Source organism: Cenococcum geophilum, assembly GCF_001692895.1.
Source record: "Cenococcum geophilum 1.58 unplaced genomic scaffold K441scaffold_8, whole genome shotgun sequence".
In the NCBI taxonomy this organism is placed as follows: Eukaryota; Fungi; Ascomycota; class Dothideomycetes; order Gloniales; family Gloniaceae; genus Cenococcum; species Cenococcum geophilum.
Genome location: NW_027137566.1, coordinates 2,478,434 through 2,498,630, shown reverse-complemented (window position 1 = coordinate 2,498,630; position 20,197 = coordinate 2,478,434). Strand labels below are relative to the sequence as shown.

Sequence of the window (20,197 nt, the reverse complement as noted above, 5' to 3'; positions counted from 1 at the left end):
TTTCTAATTAATTCAAAGTGAGGAGCCATCAGCAGACGTGGGGAAAGAGTAAAGCCTCGGAGACCGTATTTCATAGTCGAGTAGTAATGTTCATGTTATTTTCAGGAATCAGGACATATGTCGATTTAAATGGAAGTAGTGAATTTTGAGCGAAAACCAGATTTTTGGTAGTTGTCATAAGTATCTTGTAATTTATATAATTCATTTTCAAGAATTTTTTTTTGAACAATATGATCTTCAATTGTTTGTCGACCTTGCGCAGCTTGATGAGAGGGGAAAAGGGAATTAACATCTTGATACCACAGATGACATGCTTCAAAAGGGCTTAAGCCCCTATGTTTTCTAAAGCCTTGGTTATCAGCATGAACCCTTCAATATTAGCATCGGGTTCCGATGACCAAGAAATTCAATCACTCATTCTTTGGGAGGTTTTCAGACCCACTCAGCTATGGTCTTTGCTTGATGCCTTCTCTGTGGTGACTACTACTTCTGACCTGGGAAGATTCATGTTTCGTTGACCGTACTGACTTTTGACGTACTCAACCCAAACTGATATATCCGTTCTACCTCATCCCTGCCCAAGCGGAGTTCTCGCTTCCCCTCAAGTCACTCGTGTCAGACAACTCCAGTCAATTAGTATGCCATTAGTCAAGCTTGATGTCATTTATTCTGTCTCAACCACACAACAAATCGAATCTTTCCGTAACGACCTTTATGGAAACCAGGGTAACCCGCAAGCTCTGGCAGTTTTGTGGCATCATCTCTTCCATAAGGGTATTCGAAATTACGAAGAGACTTCTGCTGCAACTATACATGGTTTTAAACGGAACCAAATCTGAGATATGTGTGTTGCAGTTGTGCGTGCGGGGGTTGTCTGGGATAGGCGTCAAGCCTCGACATCATACTCCCTACAACTGTGAGGCTCCGCTCTACAAGGGTGGCCAACATTGGCGGACGAAGGCATAAGAAACATTCGAGCAAAAAGTACACGGAAATGTCTGCCATTTGATCCACGAGAGATGCGGTAAGCTTTGTATTTATAGTAGGGAATCTATGATTTGTACAATATTCTTATGTTAGAAAAATCTAATCCTTGAGTCTCCGGGTGGAGCAATAGGGTATGGTCATTTTCTAGCTTATCAATTGCAACATTACCGGCATCGCCCGCTTCGATAAGTAGTGAAGACCCATATGCTACTTCTAACGCTAGGCATAATAAGTTTTCTAAAACTAGCTTCAGCGCTAAATTGTTCTGGCTGAGTGAGGCCATCACCTCTGAAATGCTAGCGGCGCCATCTCAGTACGCTTCTCTCATATTCCGAGTAACTCGCGTAGATCCTGTTCAGGCAGTTAGGCACGTTAAGGAAAAGATTATAAGATAAATAGGCATGACGCACCATAGACTTCTTCAGTTTATCTTCTTCTGGCTCTTCATCCGCGGCGTCGAAACCTAACTCCGCCAGCTGCAGTTTGTGGGTCTGTCGCGATTGGATAATCTGCCAAAATGTCAGCTCTACTATTTAGCGTGTATGTTGTTCTAGAGACACACACCTGTTCGACAGTATTCTGCATCACATAGCGGATGACAGTGACCTGTTTTTGCTGCCCGAGGCGAATGGCGCGACCGATGGCCTGAGATTCGATGGATGGGTTCCACTGGGGCTCAACAATATGTATTCGGGTCGCGACGGTAAGGTTAAGGCTTATTTGTCAGTCAATAATCCGGCTTCAAAAACTTGTTGATTTGGTAGTAAACATACCCTACGGCGCCAGTTCCGAGAGTCATGAGGAGAATGGATGTTTGCTTGTCCTTTTGGAATGCAGATAGGCGTTCGCGCCGGTCGTTCAGAGGAACCGAACCGTCTAGTTGCACAAAGCGGATATTCTGATTTGAGAGGAGCATGGAGATAATATGAAGAGTTTTCTTCCAAAAGGAAAATATGATGCTAAGATATAATTATTCAGTCTCGACTCTACAAGAAGCCTTTGCAAATGGTGGATATCTGGTAGCACGTACCACTTTTCCGTGAATCTATGCTTTTTAACATCTTCTAGGAGCTTAGACAGTTTCGTCGATGTGCCGTCCTCAAGGCGGCAGACTTGAGGGCCGAACACAGCAGTTCCTATTTTTGACCTCTCCAAATCTTCTTCTAGCGGAACCTTGCAGAGCGGGCATGCAACCTCAAAGCCTTCATTCAGCCTCTCAAGATCATCTTCATACTGTCGAATACACCCTTGGCACACGACATGAGAGCATCCTGGAAGCTGACCGGCTACAGAATCTTCCCCGGCACCATCGGAAATGATATCTTCACTACAATATGCACAGGATGCCGTACCTTCCTGTAATATTGCTAGAGTTTTGTCAGTTCCATCACGGTCGTCTGTCTGAAAGGTTCCATGGTTGCAGAGCATGCGGAGTTTGAGCAAAGCCTGAAAGATGGTTCGATATGCTTCCGATGGTTTCCTTCCGCAGACCGTATCATCAATTGCCTTTTTGTGGGAGGCGAGAATCTGGGAATAGCGCGATTTCTCAGCAGGCGAAAGCTGTAACTCGTACTGGACAACCTGGTGATCCGGCAGTCGGAGCAGATCCTTGGTTCGCCGGATGCAGATACACTTTAGCAAGGTACGCAGATTCTCAAACCCTCGACTACTACCGGCTTCGATGGGCTGCACAAAATTTTTCCTGAATTCCTGAGGGGTGCTTACGAAGGGGACTCGTAAAAATTGGACGAGCGCTCCGAGGTCCTCTAGTTGGTTTTGAATCGGTGTACCCGTGAGACACCAACGGATTTTCGCTGAAAGCGATGCCACAGCGTGGAAAAATGTTGTGGTCTGGTTGCGAATCGTATGGGCTAGGTCTGTTAGTTTGTTGTTATGTGAAACTGGGCATAGAGCTAAGCTTACCTTCGTCAAGGACAATACGAAACCAAGCGATGCCATGCAAACGACCCTGACTAGGGCACTCTGCAGCAACTGTAGCATACGTGGTGAGTACGATGTCAAATTCCGCAAGCTTAGTACTGTCGGTTTCTTTACGGCTGCCATGATATTTATGAACCCGCAATTTATCGGAGCCAACATGCCTATAATGTGAGTCAGGAAAGGTGGGCACAGATTAAAGCTCATCCATACCTTTGTACTTCAGCTATCCAGCCATCCAAGAGCACTGCGGTCGTTAGCTATTTCAACAGTAATGTGGAATAAAATCTCCCGAAGGCGAGATAGAAACCCATCCAAAATGCGCCTACATTTCTCGTAAAAGCCGATATCCACCTACTCGAATCCAGTCGTTCCTACACTCCACAATATTGCAGATAGAATATTTACCCAATAATTCTAAGCCGCTAAATAGAGTGTGAAGGTGGATTCTATTCATAGGAGATAAATGCTTGCTTTTCGAGTGAATGCAGGTAAATCTCCTATAAATCCCTCGATACTTTTGAATATGAAAATATACTGACAAGCTGAGGGCGCAATAACAAGCGTTGCACCTGAAGGTCGCTTATGGGAATTTCCATACGCACAAAAAGTCTCGCGGAAAACATAAGACTGGCTTAGGGTTGCCAATACTGCCGATAGCATCGTCAGGGTCTTTCCGAGACCCATTTCATCCGCAAGAATACCCCCACAAACATCCTCAATAGGTTTCGGTTTCCGCCTTCCTGTGATTTTGTGTTGATATCTGTAACAGCGGTTATTAAATGCTGCAAGAAGTAAATCAGGTTAATAAAAGGGAAGAAATACAAGTCGCTGTACTCCTGAGCTTCGGAAGCCTTCCAAAGCGAAAATACGGGTTGCAGAATGGGAGATTCTCTCTGCAGAAGGAAGTCTACGCCTTTTCGTTGGTGACTAAAAGAAAATGTAGTAATCAGTACAAATATTTCAGTACATTTCGGTATCTTGCTTACTTCAGTAGCCTAGTAGTTATACGAGAGTCGATATCTATTAGCTTGAGATGCTCGACCTGATCTAGTCCTTTGAGAACCTCGTAGAGAACCCTTCTTGACGGAGCAGATGAGCGCTCAGTTTTTGACAAAGGAGTTGGGAACTGGACTATCTCAGGTTTGATAGCCAGGTTTGGGAACGAGATAGTATGCGGATTGTCCACCGGCACACCGCTAGCCAGCCATCGTGGCTGCTGTAGATAATGGCGCGCTGCTGACAATAACTTTCCGGCCTTTTCCTTCGCAATTTGGGCGCCGTATATATTTATTTCTATACTTCCATCAGTCGCTTTGGCCTTTTTCTTCCATGTTTTAATGCATCGATCAAGATCCTTTGCATCAGCTATTGCTTCGTAGGTCACTGAATCAATCTGATCCAGGCCTTGGAGAACCTTGGTCGTCTTTGTGTCTATGACACCGATATCTGTATCCGCCTTACATTGGACAGCGTAATAATGATCGCGTTTGACAATTGCCAATTTCTGGATATTTTGCTCTTTAGAGGAAATTGACGAAGGGTCAGATTTCTTAAGAGGATCGTCAAGAAGCCGCACGCTAATGTCGCAAATCTGTAGAAACTATTGTTAATTTCATGCAGAGGTAGGATGGTCCAGATACCGCTTACCGTTCCGAAACATACGGTTAGCTCGCTTACTCCCTCAATACGGGCTAGCACCTGGGGAGAAGTCTCATGGCTAGTCGGAGAAGCTTCCGAGCTCGCACGGACGGACCGCGAACTGGGGGTTTGCAGGGGATTTTCCATAGGCTCAAAAAAAGGTGATTGATTTTCATCTCCGGTTCCATTCCAATGCCAACCATCAGGATTATGCGCATCAAGATTAGGAGGTTCCGACACGCCATAATCCATCGTCAGCCCACCATTGCTGGGTGCGCTCAGAAATTGTGGCTGTGCGGCTGTCTGAGCAGAAGCCAAAGGTGAGTGCTCAAGTGGAATAAAGACTTGAGCCGCATCCTGGGTATTCCAGATACTTCGATTCAATGGCTCCATGGATGGCCCTGTCAACTCCCTGCTCTGGTAGTGGGTTGCCATATCATAAATTGTTTGATCGGGGCTCTGGAAGTCCTTCCGCGTAAGATACGAATTGTGAAATTCCATCTCGTTATTTGACAAGTTCGGATCGCTCGACGGAAAGTCATGCTGGTTGGTTGCAGTTTGGCCATTGCCGTCCCATCCGCCGCTGATAGAAGCTGGAACGTGGAAATCCTGCTTCCAATTGATACTATTGGTAGTATCATACTCTCCAAACGCGCTGCTGGTTTCGCTGCTGGACGGTGTGTAGGATGGAGTGTGGAAGGTTGGTTTCCGCCCGTTGGTTTGGTGCGAATTGAACGGCCAAGGGCGCTTCAACGGTGCTGAACCGTTGGTCGAATACGTCATGCCGCAAAATCACACTGAGTATCATGGGTGACAGAGCAGATACGTTATCCTCTGACAGAATTTGTAACAATTACAATAAGTTCGTCAACCGTCGTGAAGTCCACAGCCCCAGCTCAGCCTCAGTTGGAAAAAGCCTTCCAGGCTGTCTTACACCCGTGCCGGGCGCAAGTCGCGGCTCGTTTTAACAGGCGGAATAGAATGTCAGCCCCTCCGCCACGGACGTTGAAAAACGTCTGCTTATACTCGGTCGTATCATATCTGTCTAGCTAATCACTTGAATTCCACGATACCTTCAACGAAAGTATGGAGTCCTTACTCAGCGCACATGCACCAGCTTTTCGGAAGGCGCTTGACGATTTCCAGTTCAGCCTTGCCCAGAATGATCGAGACCTGTTCAAATATACAACGCTTGCAGACCTCCAAAGGTCCATACTCGAAATTCAAGCAAAGCATGCATCAGAGAGAAAGACGAAAAACATGGCACGCCTGAACTCATTCCTAGAAGCTATGGAGCAGTATGGCAAGGTTATCGAAGTATTCCTCAATGCCTCAGAGTTCGTCGCATTTGTGTGGGTCAGTGTGTACTTCCCAATACGCAAAGACAAGCTGATTAGAATGCTGCAGGGCCCAGCAAAGTTCCTCTTGCAGGTAGTTAGCGTGCATCTAAGATAAAACTGCAATCTTCGCTAACTTATCTAGGTTGCGTCTACTTTCACTGAAGCATTCGATGAGCTATTAGATGTTTATAACGATATTGGGGAAAGCCTACCGATGCTTTCTCAGTACGAATCGCTCTTTAAGGAGAAGGGATACATGGGCAAAGTCTTAGAATTGATCTACTTCGATATCCTCGAATTCCACCACAAAGCATACAAATACTTCAAACAGCGTGGTGAGTCTAATTTCATCAATATAACCATTTAGGCTCACTTTAGAAGCATGGAAGCAAATGTTCCGAGCTTGTTGGAAAACATTTCGCTCTCGATTCAGGCCAGTTCTTGAAAATCTCCGCCGCCACAAGTCTCTTGTTGAGACGCAGGCAAGCCTCTGCCAATTTGAAGAGATTCAACGAATGCGAGTTACTGCCGAAGCGGAATTTCAAGCCCTTCGAGAAGCGGAGGATCTAAGGCGGCGCAGCGCAGTGCAAGATTGGCTTTCTGCAGCAAATACAGAATTGGACCAAGAAATAAAAGCGAGTGTTCGTGCTGATTATCCTGGGGTTTGCCGCTGGATCTTAGATCATAAGAACGTTCAAGCATGGCGCGATTCAGCACCTCGTTCATCGCCTCTTTTATGGGTTAACGGTATCCCTGGAGCTGGTAAGAAAACCGATGTCCATATTCACTTCTCATAGACCATGCCGTCTAGCGGAAGCAGTACATTAACTTAGATTGTACATTTCAGGAAAAACAACGTTAGCGTCATTTCTCATAGAACACTTGCGCACAATACCTTCCGCTCATGTCCTATTCTTCTATTGCAAACACGAGGATAAGAATCGAAACTCATTCGTTGCACTCGCCCGAGCAATTATCAGTCAAGCCGTTACCCAAAACGATAGCCTTCTTTCATACGTCTACGAAGAAGCTGCCACATCTGGCGAGAAACCCTTGAATACTCTCAAACGTTCCCAAGAAATTCTTGAGGTTGCTCTAAAGAGCTTGGATAAAGTCTATCTCATTACTGACGGGCTTGATGAATGTCCGCCAAATGAAAAGAAGATAATTGCGCCCTGGTTGCAGACTTTGGTTCGTTCGTTATCGGAGAACGATCATGCACCCATGAAATGCGTCTTCTTCAGCCAGAGTGACAAAGAGACAGGTAAACTATTCAAAGGTCTACTGTTAGTGCCGATACGCAGTGCAGATTTAAATAGTGACATTATAACTTTCTGCAAAATTGAAGCTCAAAAGATCCAGCAAAAATTCGATCTACCAGATTCTGAAACAGGGGAGATTATTCAAAAAGTGTCACATGAAGCGAAGGGTAAATCCTTCCTAACTAGAATTTGTTCTGTGTTTAAGCTAACGGAGTCAACAGACATGTTCCTGTATGCAAAATTAGTAATGAAAAATCTACTTGGTCAAACAAGGCTCGCAAACCTAAGAAAGGAAATGCAACCCGGTCAATTTCCCAAAGGCATCAAACAAGCGTGAGCCCCTGATAAGTAACTGGCAGTGAAATATGGATATTTCAGCTGAAATTTACGCTAGATATGGAAGAATCGTGGAACGAATCTTGGACCATGAGTCGACCGAATGTGAAGATGCTAGACTGCTGCTTGGTTTGCTAGTGTGTGCAAAACGGTCGCTGAGATGGACCGAAATCCAGGGTGCCATATCCATCAACCTTGATACAAAGACTGTCGATCTAGAAGGGAGAAGCTTCCGTGTTGATTCAAAGGAGCTATGTGGCTCTCTCGTTGAAATTCGACCAGGAGGAACGGTTGAGTTAGTCCATATGACTGCAAAGTAGTATGTCGATCCCAGATATTAAGCTCATCCTAGATATTATACTAACCCAACAATTCATTTATAGCTACCTTGTTCATCACAAATTCATATCCTTAGAGAAAGAAGAGCTTGACCTCACTCATCTCTGTCTTCAGTATCTAAGTATGGACTGGTTTGACTACGGGCTTGCAGAGCAGCCCATGCAGGAATTCATTAAAACCGGTCATTACTCTTTTGCAGAATATGCGATCGTTTATTGGGCTGAGCATTTGCTGAGTGTCATGGCTTCGGTTGACGTGCCGAGCCTGGAATTATTAGCAGTTGCTATCAGGGGATTCTTGAAAGCACATTTCTCCCCAACAGCGTCAAAACAGACCATCCCGAAACCTATTGAGAAGACTATAGATAAGTACCAAACATACGAGTTCCACAATGATCTAGGTCAAGCTATTGCTCTGTTAGAGGCCCGAAAACTTTCGAACCCAAACAAGGAAAATGTCATCAACAACCTAGGTTTAGAAGAAATTTTGAGCCGAATTCGATCCCTTATGGAGAGTATGAGCATCTCAGAGGGAAATAAAGAGAGTTTACTGAAAATCTATGGTACGAATATCTTCAAGTGCCCTCGAATCAATTGCAGAGGCTTCTTCGACGGGTTTCCGGAGCGGGATGAGTGCCAGCAGCACCAGAAGAGGCACGATCGTCAATTCTACTGTACTTTCGAGGGATGTGTAGCTGCTAAATCAGGATTTACTTCCTCAAGAGAACTTGAACGACATTTCGAAAGACTCCATGTGGCTATCGAAGAAGCAATCAAAGATGCCAACATACCCGTCATAGAAAGTTATTGCCAGAATAAGGTAGACAGCACCGGATATATTAAAAAACCTCTTAATCCGTGGTTGTGGAGGTTGGCGATGAAGCATCCCGACGACGAGGTACTCAGTTTGCTAATTCCTTATACCAATTTCTCGAAGACCAGTACACAGCGGAAAATACTTCAGTACGCGGTAAGAGCCAAGCAAGTTGACCAAGTACGCAAATTTGTTCACGACAGATATCGTCAAATATACACCGCGGGAGAGGCAGAATGGAAAGGTGCCATAACAGCGTCAATCTCTCTCAACAACGTGGATATGTTACGAATTCTCGTGGATAAACAACTATCTACCTTGAACCCTGGGGGCCTCGAACGGATGAGACATCATCTAGTTGATAGCTGCATATCTGCGAGACTTCCATGTGTAGAATATCTTGTTTCAGAATGCGGGCTGGATCCTTTCAAGCACAATAACCTGGAGCAGAACCCTGGAAAAAGTCTCGCCTCTAGCCGGCGACTTAACTCTTACGATGCAAGGCTAGCCGCGGCGCGGCAGCACCTAAGAGAAACATGTAATCATAGCGCTCTGTACAATGCAATCATGGCAGGCCATCAAAACACAGTTAAATATCTCCTAACATTCCGGGATGACCAACGTTTCTCTAAACCCGAGAAGTGGGAAATTCTCCTGAGAGTGGCTGCTAGCGGTGGGCTCGAAGAAATTTTGGAGAACCTCATCAATCGCAAAGATCGGGTTGACGAATCTGTCGCAAACGACTGTAGAGTTAAGGCAAAACTGTACAATTCTGTGCGCTCTAGCCAAAAACAGCTGGTTCAAGAGTTGCTACCATTAGTAGAGTCAGATTACGACCTTCCCGATCGTAGTGGCTGTTCTATGTTAATGTACGCTGCGCTAAATGGCCTGGAAGATACAGTGGAATATCTTATCCAAAAGGGAGCTGACGTAAATCGTTTCGGTCATTGCTCAGAAGTAACGGCTAGAACTTTTCAGACTCAGACACCATTGATTCTGGCTACGTTCAACGGAAATGCTTCGATTGTTGAGCGACTTCTTCAGTGTCCAGGTATTAAATTGACTGGCTGGATTCCTCGCTTAGGTACCAAAGGGTTCAATGGAGAACAGGATATATTCTCAGTGGCAAAATTAAAAGGCTATGAAAACATTTATCAACTTCTCGAAAATCACAAGCACAAAACCGAGACTACAGGGAGCCCATCTCGGAGTCAAGATCAACGAGGTGCACATAGTGGCATTGAACCGATTAAGGATCCATTAGCATCAGACATGGAGGAGCCGGAAAATTTGAGTGATGGGGAGTTCTCCGACCTATTATCCGAATAGCACGGGCACTTTAGTGGGTCGGAATTGTTAGAAGAAGAGTGAATGGAAGGGGTTGTATAATGGGACCAGATTAAATAGCATATAACGGTTAACCAGCGGTAGGGACTAGTAACTAGCGTTATAATTAACACGATGACGTTCATAATCCAACACCTGCAATTCTATATCACTAATGCACGAAATGCCCTTCCTCATCCCCAACCTTATCTGTCCATCAGATTGAAACCTCTCTATCAAAATTCCTAATTCATCTACAACTACATAGCCTTAAACTGTAGCATTGGCCCCGATCTATACGCCACTAAATAATCCAGCATCTGAAATTCCCCCTCCCTCTGCCTTCCCTTCTCCAAATCCCCGCTCCCGCCCCCCACCACATTTCCCTCTGGCGCTTTGACGTCATAAGCATAAACCAACTTCGCCAAAACAAGCTTACAAGCCAGATACGCGACGTTCTTCCCGATGCAATTATACGGTCCAACACTAAAGGTGCAGAACGCGCTTTTTGCTGCCGCAACGCTTGCCTCGTCCCCAAGCCACCGTTCCGGCTTGAACGCGAACGAGTCCGGGAAGTATGTCTCATTGTGGTGCAGCGCATACGCCGATACGCCCACCGTCATGCCAGCCGGGATATGCTCACCGTCAACATTCAGCCCACCGCGCAGGACCTCGCGCGGGAAAGCCGACGCAACGCACGGCGCAAGGCGGAGCGCCTCTTCAACAACAGCACAGAGATACGTGCACTGGTTCAGCTTGGGCAAGCGGACATCGTCGAGCGTCGCAAACGACGAGCGGATCTCGCGCGTCAGTTTCTCGAGGCAGGCCGGGTTCCGCACCAGATAGAACATGGCGGCGGCGCAGGTGAGGGAGACGCCGTCGGAGCCCGCGGCGATCAGCAATCCGGCGTCGGCTAGCAGCTGCTCTTTGCTCAGCTCGATGCCTGTGACGGGGTCGCGGCTGCGGAAGAGGTAGTGGAAGATGTCGCGGCGGACTTCCTTGCCGTTGGCTTTGGCGGTTTCTTCGGCGGTTTGGCGGTCCAGGAGTTTGCGCTCGGCCATGAGGAAGTACTTGTATGTATCGCGAGCGGCTTGGCTGGGCAAGTAGTTCATTATGGATGTGCCCAAGATAAGGCGTAAGAGCGGAGCCCAGGGGAGATAGCCGGCCTTGTTGAGTGGTATATCAGTGTTACTACGCCTTCAGAGAAGAAGAACTCCCGTTGGTACTTACATAGTATAAGAACTGGTTCGTCCATTTAAGCATATCAGGAAGATACCGATGTTCAGACTCCTCCAGCAGTTTAAATCGGGATCCAAATGCGAGGTCACTAATAAAATCAAAACCAAAGTAAGTGATCCATTCCGTAAAGTCCTTTGGCGAAGTCCATCCGTCCTCTTGAACATCCTCACCCATCTTCTTCAGGAATATGACCACATTCTGGTCAATAAATTTTTCTTGGTCCCGCAAGGCACTTTCGGAAAATGCCGGTGAGAGTACACGCCGCCGGAAGGTGTGCTCATTCTTGTCAATGACAGTCTGAATACTGAACGCGCCGGAGGAAGCATCCAGTGTCTTATACCAATCGGCCTTCTTGACATTGGCGTTGCGATCTCGATGAATTGTTGTGAGCGCAGTAGCAGTGTTGAAATCAAGCGTATCTGGTCCTATGCGTATAATTGGCCCTGCAGAAAGGACGTCAGTTGATTCAATTGAAGATAAATGCTACTTAGAAAGGTCTTTCATGCAGAGATATATTCAAGACAAAGGTCGATTAGCAATACAAATGTAGAACTACTTCTTTCAGTTTACGAGAGAAATTTTAACAAAGTCATACCATATTTTTTGTGTGCTTCTATTATGTGCAGGTGTCTATTGCCGCTGTAGCAGTAGTAGATCAAGGGCCAATCAGAAAGCCTGTCAATGAAGTTGCCGGGATATTTCGCAAGTGGATGGAAGGTAATGCGGTAGATAACGACCAGCATATACTTTTACGACTGGCAAGTCAACACCCGTCCAATATGACTGCTTATATCACCTCATTCTCTCTGAGCCTTGTGCTCTTGGGAAAAGCGAAGTATGCTAAAGCCTGTCTAATAAAATTACACATAACTCACATAGAAGACCATTAAAAGGCCGAAAAATATAACAATCTCAAGATAGCTTAGTGACTGTAGAAGTGTGGAGAGCCGAGCTGTAAGATCTGATATTGCCATCGTAATTAATATATTCTTGGACGATGCTGGTTCAAATTGAGGAATTGATGAGATTTGAGAAGGATGCGAACCTCCATTGATTAAGGCCACTAATCTCTTATCGCTCTGCGGGGAAAATCTTCGGTCTTGCATTCGTGCCAGCAGTCGATTCGATGCCGCAGCGAGCGCGGCGCAGTGCAGGTCACTATGAGCGGGGTAAACGCCCTACCGATGCGCGTGTATGAAAAGGGAGCGTATGCATATTAGGCTCCACAATAACTAAAGCGGTGTGTTTACAGTTTCAATGTTCATAGTCTATTTGGACTTCAAAGCTTGTCAAAGTATTCCCAAAAAACTACCGATAAACATGCAGGCGCTTGAATCATCGCCTAAGACGAAGGGAGTGAGGACACAGCTTGCAATCTAAGCGAGAACCTGCACATGTTATACCAGTTAATGGTGGAAGGGAGTGCTAGAGCACAGGAGTGCTAGAGCACGGGAGCGCAAAGTCTCCTTCCGCGGCGATGCTGGTTGGTGACAGGTAGTGATGGGTGTGGCTGGGATGTCGAAAGTCACCCCAGAGATCGCGTTCCACAAGCCATAAGCCCCACTTTAACGGGCCCGGCCTAAAGCTATGTTGGAAATGGGAAGACGTCGAATAAATCAAACGTCACAACACAGGAAGGTTTCACCCAGACTAACAAGCTGTTGGATTATGGTTTATCAGAGGTACACGGAGGGTGTCAGAAGGTAATAGACACGTTGGAATGGTACATAAAAAAGTCAATCATCTTGGGGCTTTACTAGGCCCGTCTGAACTCTAGTGTGCAAATGAGTATCACCCTCTTGCGGCTTTTCATAATCGCAACTATGTACTTCATGCACCATTAAGTCACACCCTCAACTAGGCGCCTGTGAATGCGCCGGTGGCATAGTGGCCGTTCCATAGTTTATCTCGGCCGAGCACATCTTTTTCTTAGCATCAGCATACCCCTTCATCAGCACAAGGAATTTTGTCTCTTTTTCTCTCCCCTTTCGTAGGTACGCCAAAACGCCAACAATCGCAATATCTGTCCAGGATTTCACCCACGTCACAGCTCTTCTCTGCTGATCAGTGAGACAAATCCAGCTCACCATGGAAGACATAGATCGAGGTTCCCTATCTGAGCGAAACCCTCCGCACGACCGCCGATCTACCCCACGGCGAGTTTGTACCGGGGGCCGAACAATCCTGAACCCTTCGGCAGCCGCGTTCGCCCCAAGGATTCCCCACCGTCCTATCTATATGTTTGAAGATCTTAGTGTGGAAGGGCGTCAACTAAGCGCAGTCGGGATAGGGAGGCACGCTCAAAGATCAGACCAACGTAACCCAATGGCAGTGGAGCCCCTTCCTCAGGTTACTCCAAGAGGACCTGTGTTAAAACATGAGCTCGACCTGGAACATGAGCACACACTAGACAGACGTGAAGTCAGGAGACAGAATTCCGGGAGACAAGCTATTGTGCGAGACAAGCTCGAACGGTATGCTCCGATGGATAGCTGGTGTTGGGAGAACTTTGAAGGAATACCGGCAGACGAAGTACCCCAAGTATTGCAAGGGCTGGCTCAACAAGATAACAAGGACGATCGAAATAGAGCGCCAGTTATCGAAAATGGAAACGCTGAACCATTTACTACAACCTATGAACTTCGACCGCGACCAACATGACCAATGGGTTCAAGACCAACATGACCGATGGGATGAAGACCAAATACAAGAACTACTGGACAGGCTGGAAAATAGGGCTATAGAGGAATCTAGGCATATGAATCTTCATTACGAGCGTTATCCCTACGAATATCCAGCACAAGGGCAGCAACTACATGCTCGCCCCGCATATCGCCCCGACCCTGGAGACGATATTCGAATTCCCGCATCCAACACCACGACAGAGGTTCCAACCACTCTCTTCAGCTCTGACAGATATGCAACGCACATCCTAGATCTCACTCTCGGCAACACTCATCCACAAGTAGCTTTGCGGGCCCAGGATGTGTATGAGCGTGCTGCTGCTCGGCGACGGAAAAAATCACATCTTCCCGCCGATAGAATTGTTGAGATTGCGGTTGAAAACAAGCTCTTCTGCCATTTCAGTGATGGTCCGAGGGGCGAGATTTGGGTTATTCCGGCTGGAAGAGAAGATATTCTGGCAGCATTAGAGGAGTTTCCGGACTTCGCAGGTGGAAGGTGGCATTTGTTAGGAGTGGGAAGAGGGGGGAGTGAGGGCTTGCTGTATATGCTGCGTCCGCAGTATGATAGAGCAATGATGGAAATAGAAGACGAAGACAACCAGATGGTGAGTAAGGGGAAGAAAATGGCAGAGCTTGAGGAATAAAGGTTGGCCGTTCACTAGGATTGGGAATATTGACAGCTTAAATGGACAAACTACGTTAGAAGCAAGAAAACCTTCACAAAACAACGCAGAAGCAAGGAACATCAAACTGGTCGCGGAATTCTCTACGAGACATTATTGGAAATCAAGTCAAGAAAGCGAGCGAAAAACATAGAGTGGAGTAGTATTAATACACGGGCTTCTCGATCCAACTTAGTCCCTGAGCGAACTACTACAAAGCCAGAACCCCCCCGGTCTATAAGTATGTGCGGATTTGGTGATAGTTTTAGTCTCTTCCTGGTCTTGCAACGTCTAGGAAAACCATTAATAGCAACGGAAAATCGTGAATCATAACCAGGTTTCCTAAAGTTTTATGCCAGTTACAAAGCTTTTAATAAAGTCTGTAGTGCGATGCTAAAGGTGTGCATCTCAGGCTTCGTTTTTCTGCATCCCCGCCCTATCGACTGTTTTGGCTTCGCACGTTCAGATTAGTTCACGAAAGATGTAATCCTGGCTGATAGTGCGTTTGCGACATTCTTCCTCTTCTTCAAAGTCATTGTGATTGTGGTAAAGGCAAGGGTTGTCTAGTACGCCTTTCATGCCATCCCATTCCGGGTAATCAAAGACTCTCTGCGACTGAAGCTACATCACTTCAAATATAAATACTTTGGAAGATTTTTAATTAGTTCTACTCTCTTAGCATCCTTCTTCGGATTCCAGGTGACCGCTGTTGCATTGATTAGGTAGTGACAAGACTGCGAATTCGGTGGATGACTCTCAAAAGCCGCAGCATAGATCTCTTTCGTACGTTCCGGGTGCCATTGAAACATGGTGCAGTAACGAAGTATCGCAGTCATGACGTCTCTTTTGAGCTGAGGTACATCATACTCATCGGCAAATACATAAACGTCCAAAAGCGTGCGGATGAGCTTGATAGTCTTCGAAAGCTATTCTTTATTTTCCCAATATTTGCCACTTATTTCGTATAGGTAGAAGTAACGGGAGATGCATGTCGAAGGCATTTCGTGTCGGGGTAATTATTCCATCTATTGATTCCTCATCTCCGAGGTTATTGGTAGTATCGGAATCATTGCCTTTGTTAAAAGGCGGAATAGAGCCACTATAAAAGGATTCGAAACACTCTTTCATCCACATCTATAACGGAGGTCGTGTGCTCTACCGCTTCTTTGAATCCAACATTAAAGCAATTCTCAAAGCATTCAGAATGATAACATAGAAGTTCTCTGTAGATATGGAATGGGATAAGATCCAAGCCGATTTTCACGGTGACAATGGTTTGGTCAAGTGGCCTAAAAGAAAATTAGAGTGACCGTATCTTTTGATGCAAGTTGTTGAACCCACAAGAAGTTTGGGCCTGGACATTGGGTAAAGCAAGAAGCGTACGGGACAATTGGAGTCAGAATTGCTAGGCAATCGGGGCGTGAAAATCCAGCCAATACGGCTATCTAGTGCGCAAGAAATAATTTCTCAAAAGCTTGACCGCAGAAGTTATTTTTTCAAGCATGGCAGCGAGTGGCGATTCTATGCCAAGGATGCCAAGACCTAGTTTAAGCCGGTTTCTATCATGAGGCTCCACTCCCAGCCGGACATCACGAGCTGTCTCAAGCATAATATTGTCATGATGGAGACCGACAGCTCCCACTGTGTTGCTCGTAGCTGGAGCGTACAGTCCCAATCATGATAGGTACATCAGATTCTCGGGAAACCACATACCTTGCGTCATGGCGTTCGACACATCCAGCGGATATGTTGCTCCAAGCAACCTTCAAGACGTCGATGCGTCCCTACCCATGTTCAACATCGAAAGGGTTTCACTCCAGTTTGCCATATCATCCGACTTTGTAGCTGCTGAGGTTGCCAATAATGTTCTCATTCTGGCTCTTTCGACAGGGCGCATCCTGCGAATAGACTTGGACAGTCCAGCGGATATCGATGGTTCGTAGAGTTCATGCCGGTGAAGCGGAGTATGGGTCACCGTATCTCTGACTGTGCATAGATATTGATCTTCCAAAGAGACCTGGCGAAATCGGTGTAATTCGAAAACTGTTCCTGGACCCCTCCGCGTCGCATCTCATCATTACCACTACCCTCGCCGAAAACTACTACCTCCATACCCACTCCCGAACACCCAGAGCTCTATCTCGGCTAAAAGGCGTTGCAATTGAGAGTATATCTTGGAATCCTTCACAACCGACCGCATCTACGAGGGAAATATTACTAGGGGCTTCTGATGGAAATGTTTACGAGGTGTTTATTGAGCCGTCTACAGAGTTCTACAGACGAGAAGAGAGATATTTAAAGGGTGTATACAAGGTACCTGAGGGGCCAGTGGCCGGGGTTTGGACAGACTTGATACCTGGAAGGACGGATGTTCGCAGGGTGGTTGTCGCAACCCCCTCAAAGTTACTACATTTTGTTGGAAGGATTGGGCGGCATGGGCATGAGGGCAGCGGATCAATATTCTCCAAACTCTTTGAGAGCGAATCTCCCACAATCCATGAGGTTTCTGAAGGGTCACCCACTGGCCCGTCTTCTCTAGCAATCTCTCCTGAGCCTCAAGACACTCTTCCGTCAGATCCAGCAACTTCGGAAAGGATATTTGCTTGGTTGACATCACAAGGTGTACTCCACGGAAAACTGCTTACCTCACCCGACTTTTCCGATCTAGGCAGCAAAATATTTTCGGAGACTAAGATGCTGCCTAGATCCCAGATCCCACCGTCACACACTACCGGAGGTCGTCCTCGGCTAATCCACGACCCTGTAACGTCAATGATTCTTAGTCAGTGGCATATTCTACAGCTAGTGGAAGGGCGAATTGTTGCTATCAACAGGTTAGATGATACTGTGGTTCTTGATCAGGTTGTCCTTGAACCTGGCCGAAACGCCCTTGGTTTGGTGGCAGATGTAAAGAAGAACACATTCTGGTTATTCACTACGCAGGAAATATTTGAAATTGTTGTCACAGAGGAAAGCAGGGATATTTGGAAGATTATGCTAAAATCACAGCATTTTGAAGCCGCATCCCAGTACGCTAAAACCTCTGCTCAGAAGGACGCTGTCGCAACCGCTTCTGGGGATTACCTAGTGGGGAAAGGACAATATTTGGAAGCCGCGGCAGTTTACGGGCGAAGCACGAAACCATTCGAGCAAGTTGCTCTCACTTTTATCGACAAAGGCGAACAAGATGCACTCCGCAAGTATCTTCTGACGAAGTTGTCCATGATGAAGAAATCATCAGTTATGCAGAGGGTGATGTTAGCAACGTGGCTTGTCGAAATATACATGGCCAAGTTGAATACACTTGATGACACGATAACCACGAAAGCGGAACTATCTGAAAGTATGAACGCCGCTGAGAGCCAAGACCAGCTATCTACCATTCGCCGCGAATTTCAAGATTTTGCTGCAAAGTACAAAGGTGATTTGGATCGGAAAACCACCTACGAGATCATCAGCAAACATGGACGTGAAGAGGAGCTCCTATACTTTGCCACCATTGTCAACGATTACAATTATGTCTTGGCATATTGGATTCAAAGGGAGCGATGGCAAGAATCCCTTGCCGTGCTCAAAAAGCAGACCGACCCAGAGATATTCTACAAATACAGTAGTGTTCTAATGGCAGCTGTTCCAGTGGACCTCGTCGAGATTATGATGAGGCAAGTCAATCTCGATGCACGAAAACTTATCCCAGCACTTTTGAATTACAATAAAATTACGAAAGCAAATCTCAGCCAAGTATGAAGGATCTACATTTTCTAGACTCGATGGCGTGCTTACCAAAACTCTTAGAACCAAGCAGTCCGTTATCTCCTTTTCGAAATCAATCAGCACCAATCCACTGACGCAGCCGTCCACAATACCCTCATTTCCATATACGCGTCACATCCTACACCTGACGAATCCGCTCTACTCTCCTATCTTGAAGCTCAATCATATGCCAACGAGCAAAACTATGATGCTGACTTCGCCCTTCGTCTGTGCATCCAGCATAAGCGCGTCCAAAGCTGCGTTCACATTTACAGCTCTATGCTGCAATACGTACAAGCTGTAGATCTAGCCTTGAAGTATGACGAAGTGGACCTTGCCAGCAATGTCGCGGACCGCTCCGAAACCAATCCCGCGTTACGCAAGAAGCTGTGGCTTGCAGTTGCCAAGAAAGTAATCTCGCAAAGCTCAGGAATCAAAACAGCCATTGACTTCTTAAAACGATGTGATCTGCTGCGGATTGAGGATCTAATCCCCTTCTTCCCAGATTTCGTCGTCATCGACGACTTCAAGGAAGAAATTTGTGCTGCGTTGGAAGAATACTCTCGGCAAATCGACGCCCTCCGTAAAGAGATGGACGAGAGTGAGGAGACAGCCGCACATATCAAATCGGACATCAAAGCGCTCGAACAGCGATACGCCATAGTGGAGCCCGGCGAACGCTGCTATGTGTGCTCTTTGCCACTGCTCGCCCGGCAATTTTTCGTGTTCCCATGCCAGCACGCGTTTCACAGTGACTGCTTGGGCAAGAGAGTTATTGAGCTAGCAGGCATCACGAAAGCATGCCAGCACGCGTTTCACAGTGACTGCTTGGGCAAGAGAGTTATTGAGCTAGCAGGCATCACGAAAGCATGCCAGCACGCGTTTCACAGTGACTGCTTGGGCAAGAGAGTTATTGAGCTAGCAGGCATCACGAAGGGAAGGAGGATCACGGAATTGCAGATGGAGGTAAGCAAAGGGGTTAGTTTGGGGTCGAAAAGGGAGAAGGCAATCAGGGAGTTAGATGCTTTAGTTGGGTCTGCTTGGTGAGTATTTTCAGCCATTACTATGAACTATAGAAGAGATTAAGCTAACACATTCTGTTCCATACAGCGTTCTTTGTAGTGAGATGGCTGTGAAGCTGATTGATGAACCATTTGTTTCGGAGGCTGACAATAAGGATGAGTGGGCATTGTAGGAATTGATAAAGATTAAATATTTGTATTAGTAGGCTGGACGATATCGGATTATCCAGATACCATATCGATATTCGTAACGTAATCAAAGAAGTCATATACGCAAGTGTTCATGCTGTTTCCCTTGAGGATCGATAACGTAAATTCAGCCCCTCTTTCTAAACAATCACACCTTTAGGGATACTTTAGACACTCTGCGTCTGCTCAAAGGGTGCCTAGAATACTTTATTAATTAATCTAAATATATAAATATTTCTTCTCTATAACTAGCTCTAGACTTCTTTAAAGACTTCTTTAAAACGTATATCGTAAGCGATAGGGTTATAACAGTTGGCATAGTTATAATGGTTTAGAATCTTAAAATTCTACCAAATGCCCGATTATAGGTAAAATATTAGTATAAAGCGTTATATAGTATTATAATATTATTAAGGTAGTATAAAGCCTTATTATTATAAAAGAGGCTCTATATTAATATTTTATAGTATTTTAGACGCTAATTACTTATTAATTAACTCTATAAAGTCGTCTATTACATTATTATTACTACTTAATCTATTTAGCCCTTTCTTATCCTCTATCTATATAGACTATATAGTCTATTAGAAATCCTTTTTTAGGGCCCTTATAATGTTTTATAAAGTAAAAGTGCAAACTATTAAGAAATCAAGATGCCATAAACGA

The 20,197-nt window shown here is 45.8% G+C and overlaps 5 protein-coding genes across 5 annotated transcripts; 2 read left to right on the top strand and 3 right to left on the bottom strand.

Moving 5' to 3' along the window:
- Positions 1 to 1,010: 1,010 nt before the first annotated feature.
- On the bottom strand, positions 1,011 to 5,432 carry K441DRAFT_693929 (uncharacterized protein). Its single transcript, XM_067652683.1, has 11 exons — positions 4,591 to 5,432; positions 3,915 to 4,519; positions 3,751 to 3,855; positions 3,468 to 3,688; positions 3,139 to 3,172; positions 2,911 to 3,089; positions 2,018 to 2,858; positions 1,761 to 1,946; positions 1,552 to 1,702; positions 1,398 to 1,496; positions 1,011 to 1,338 (listed from the first exon to the last, which is right to left on the bottom strand). The coding sequence occupies exons 1-11, from the start codon at positions 5,347 to 5,349 to the stop codon at positions 1,312 to 1,314; spliced, it is 3,207 nt and encodes a 1,068-aa protein (XP_067507612.1). The 5' UTR covers positions 5,350 to 5,432; the 3' UTR covers positions 1,011 to 1,311.
- Positions 5,433 to 5,572: 140 nt separating this feature from the next.
- Positions 5,573 to 9,985, top strand: K441DRAFT_693928 (uncharacterized protein; the record flags this gene model as incomplete). The annotated part of the gene is made up of 8 exons (XM_067652682.1): positions 5,573 to 5,922; positions 5,974 to 5,997; positions 6,049 to 6,241; positions 6,288 to 6,668; positions 6,754 to 7,335; positions 7,390 to 7,501; positions 7,563 to 7,823; positions 7,888 to 9,985. Exons 1-8 carry the CDS (start codon positions 5,653 to 5,655, stop codon positions 9,983 to 9,985), a joined length of 3,921 nt encoding a protein of 1,306 aa, XP_067507611.1. The 5' UTR covers positions 5,573 to 5,652.
- A 257-nt stretch (positions 9,986 to 10,242) lies between these two features.
- On the bottom strand, positions 10,243 to 11,964 carry K441DRAFT_545012 (benzoate 4-monooxygenase cytochrome P450; the record flags this gene model as incomplete). The annotated part of the gene is made up of 3 exons (XM_067642789.1): positions 10,243 to 11,148; positions 11,213 to 11,664; positions 11,817 to 11,964. The coding sequence occupies 3 exons, from the start codon at positions 11,962 to 11,964 to the stop codon at positions 10,243 to 10,245; spliced, it is 1,506 nt and encodes a 501-aa protein (XP_067507610.1).
- Positions 11,965 to 15,193: 3,229 nt separating this feature from the next.
- K441DRAFT_545388 (uncharacterized protein) lies at positions 15,194 to 15,478 on the bottom strand (the record flags this gene model as incomplete). Its single annotated transcript, XM_067642811.1, has 1 exon — positions 15,194 to 15,478. A coding segment is annotated over one exon (285 nt), but the record flags the coding sequence as incomplete, so codon positions are not given.
- Positions 15,479 to 16,157: 679 nt separating this feature from the next.
- On the top strand, positions 16,158 to 19,620 carry K441DRAFT_655059 (uncharacterized protein). Its single transcript, XM_067647778.1, has 5 exons — positions 16,158 to 16,502; positions 16,564 to 18,308; positions 18,363 to 19,107; positions 19,246 to 19,363; positions 19,431 to 19,620. The coding sequence occupies exons 1-5, from the start codon at positions 16,289 to 16,291 to the stop codon at positions 19,513 to 19,515; spliced, it is 2,907 nt and encodes a 968-aa protein (XP_067507608.1). The 5' UTR covers positions 16,158 to 16,288; the 3' UTR covers positions 19,516 to 19,620.
- Positions 19,621 to 20,197: the final 577 nt, after the last annotated feature.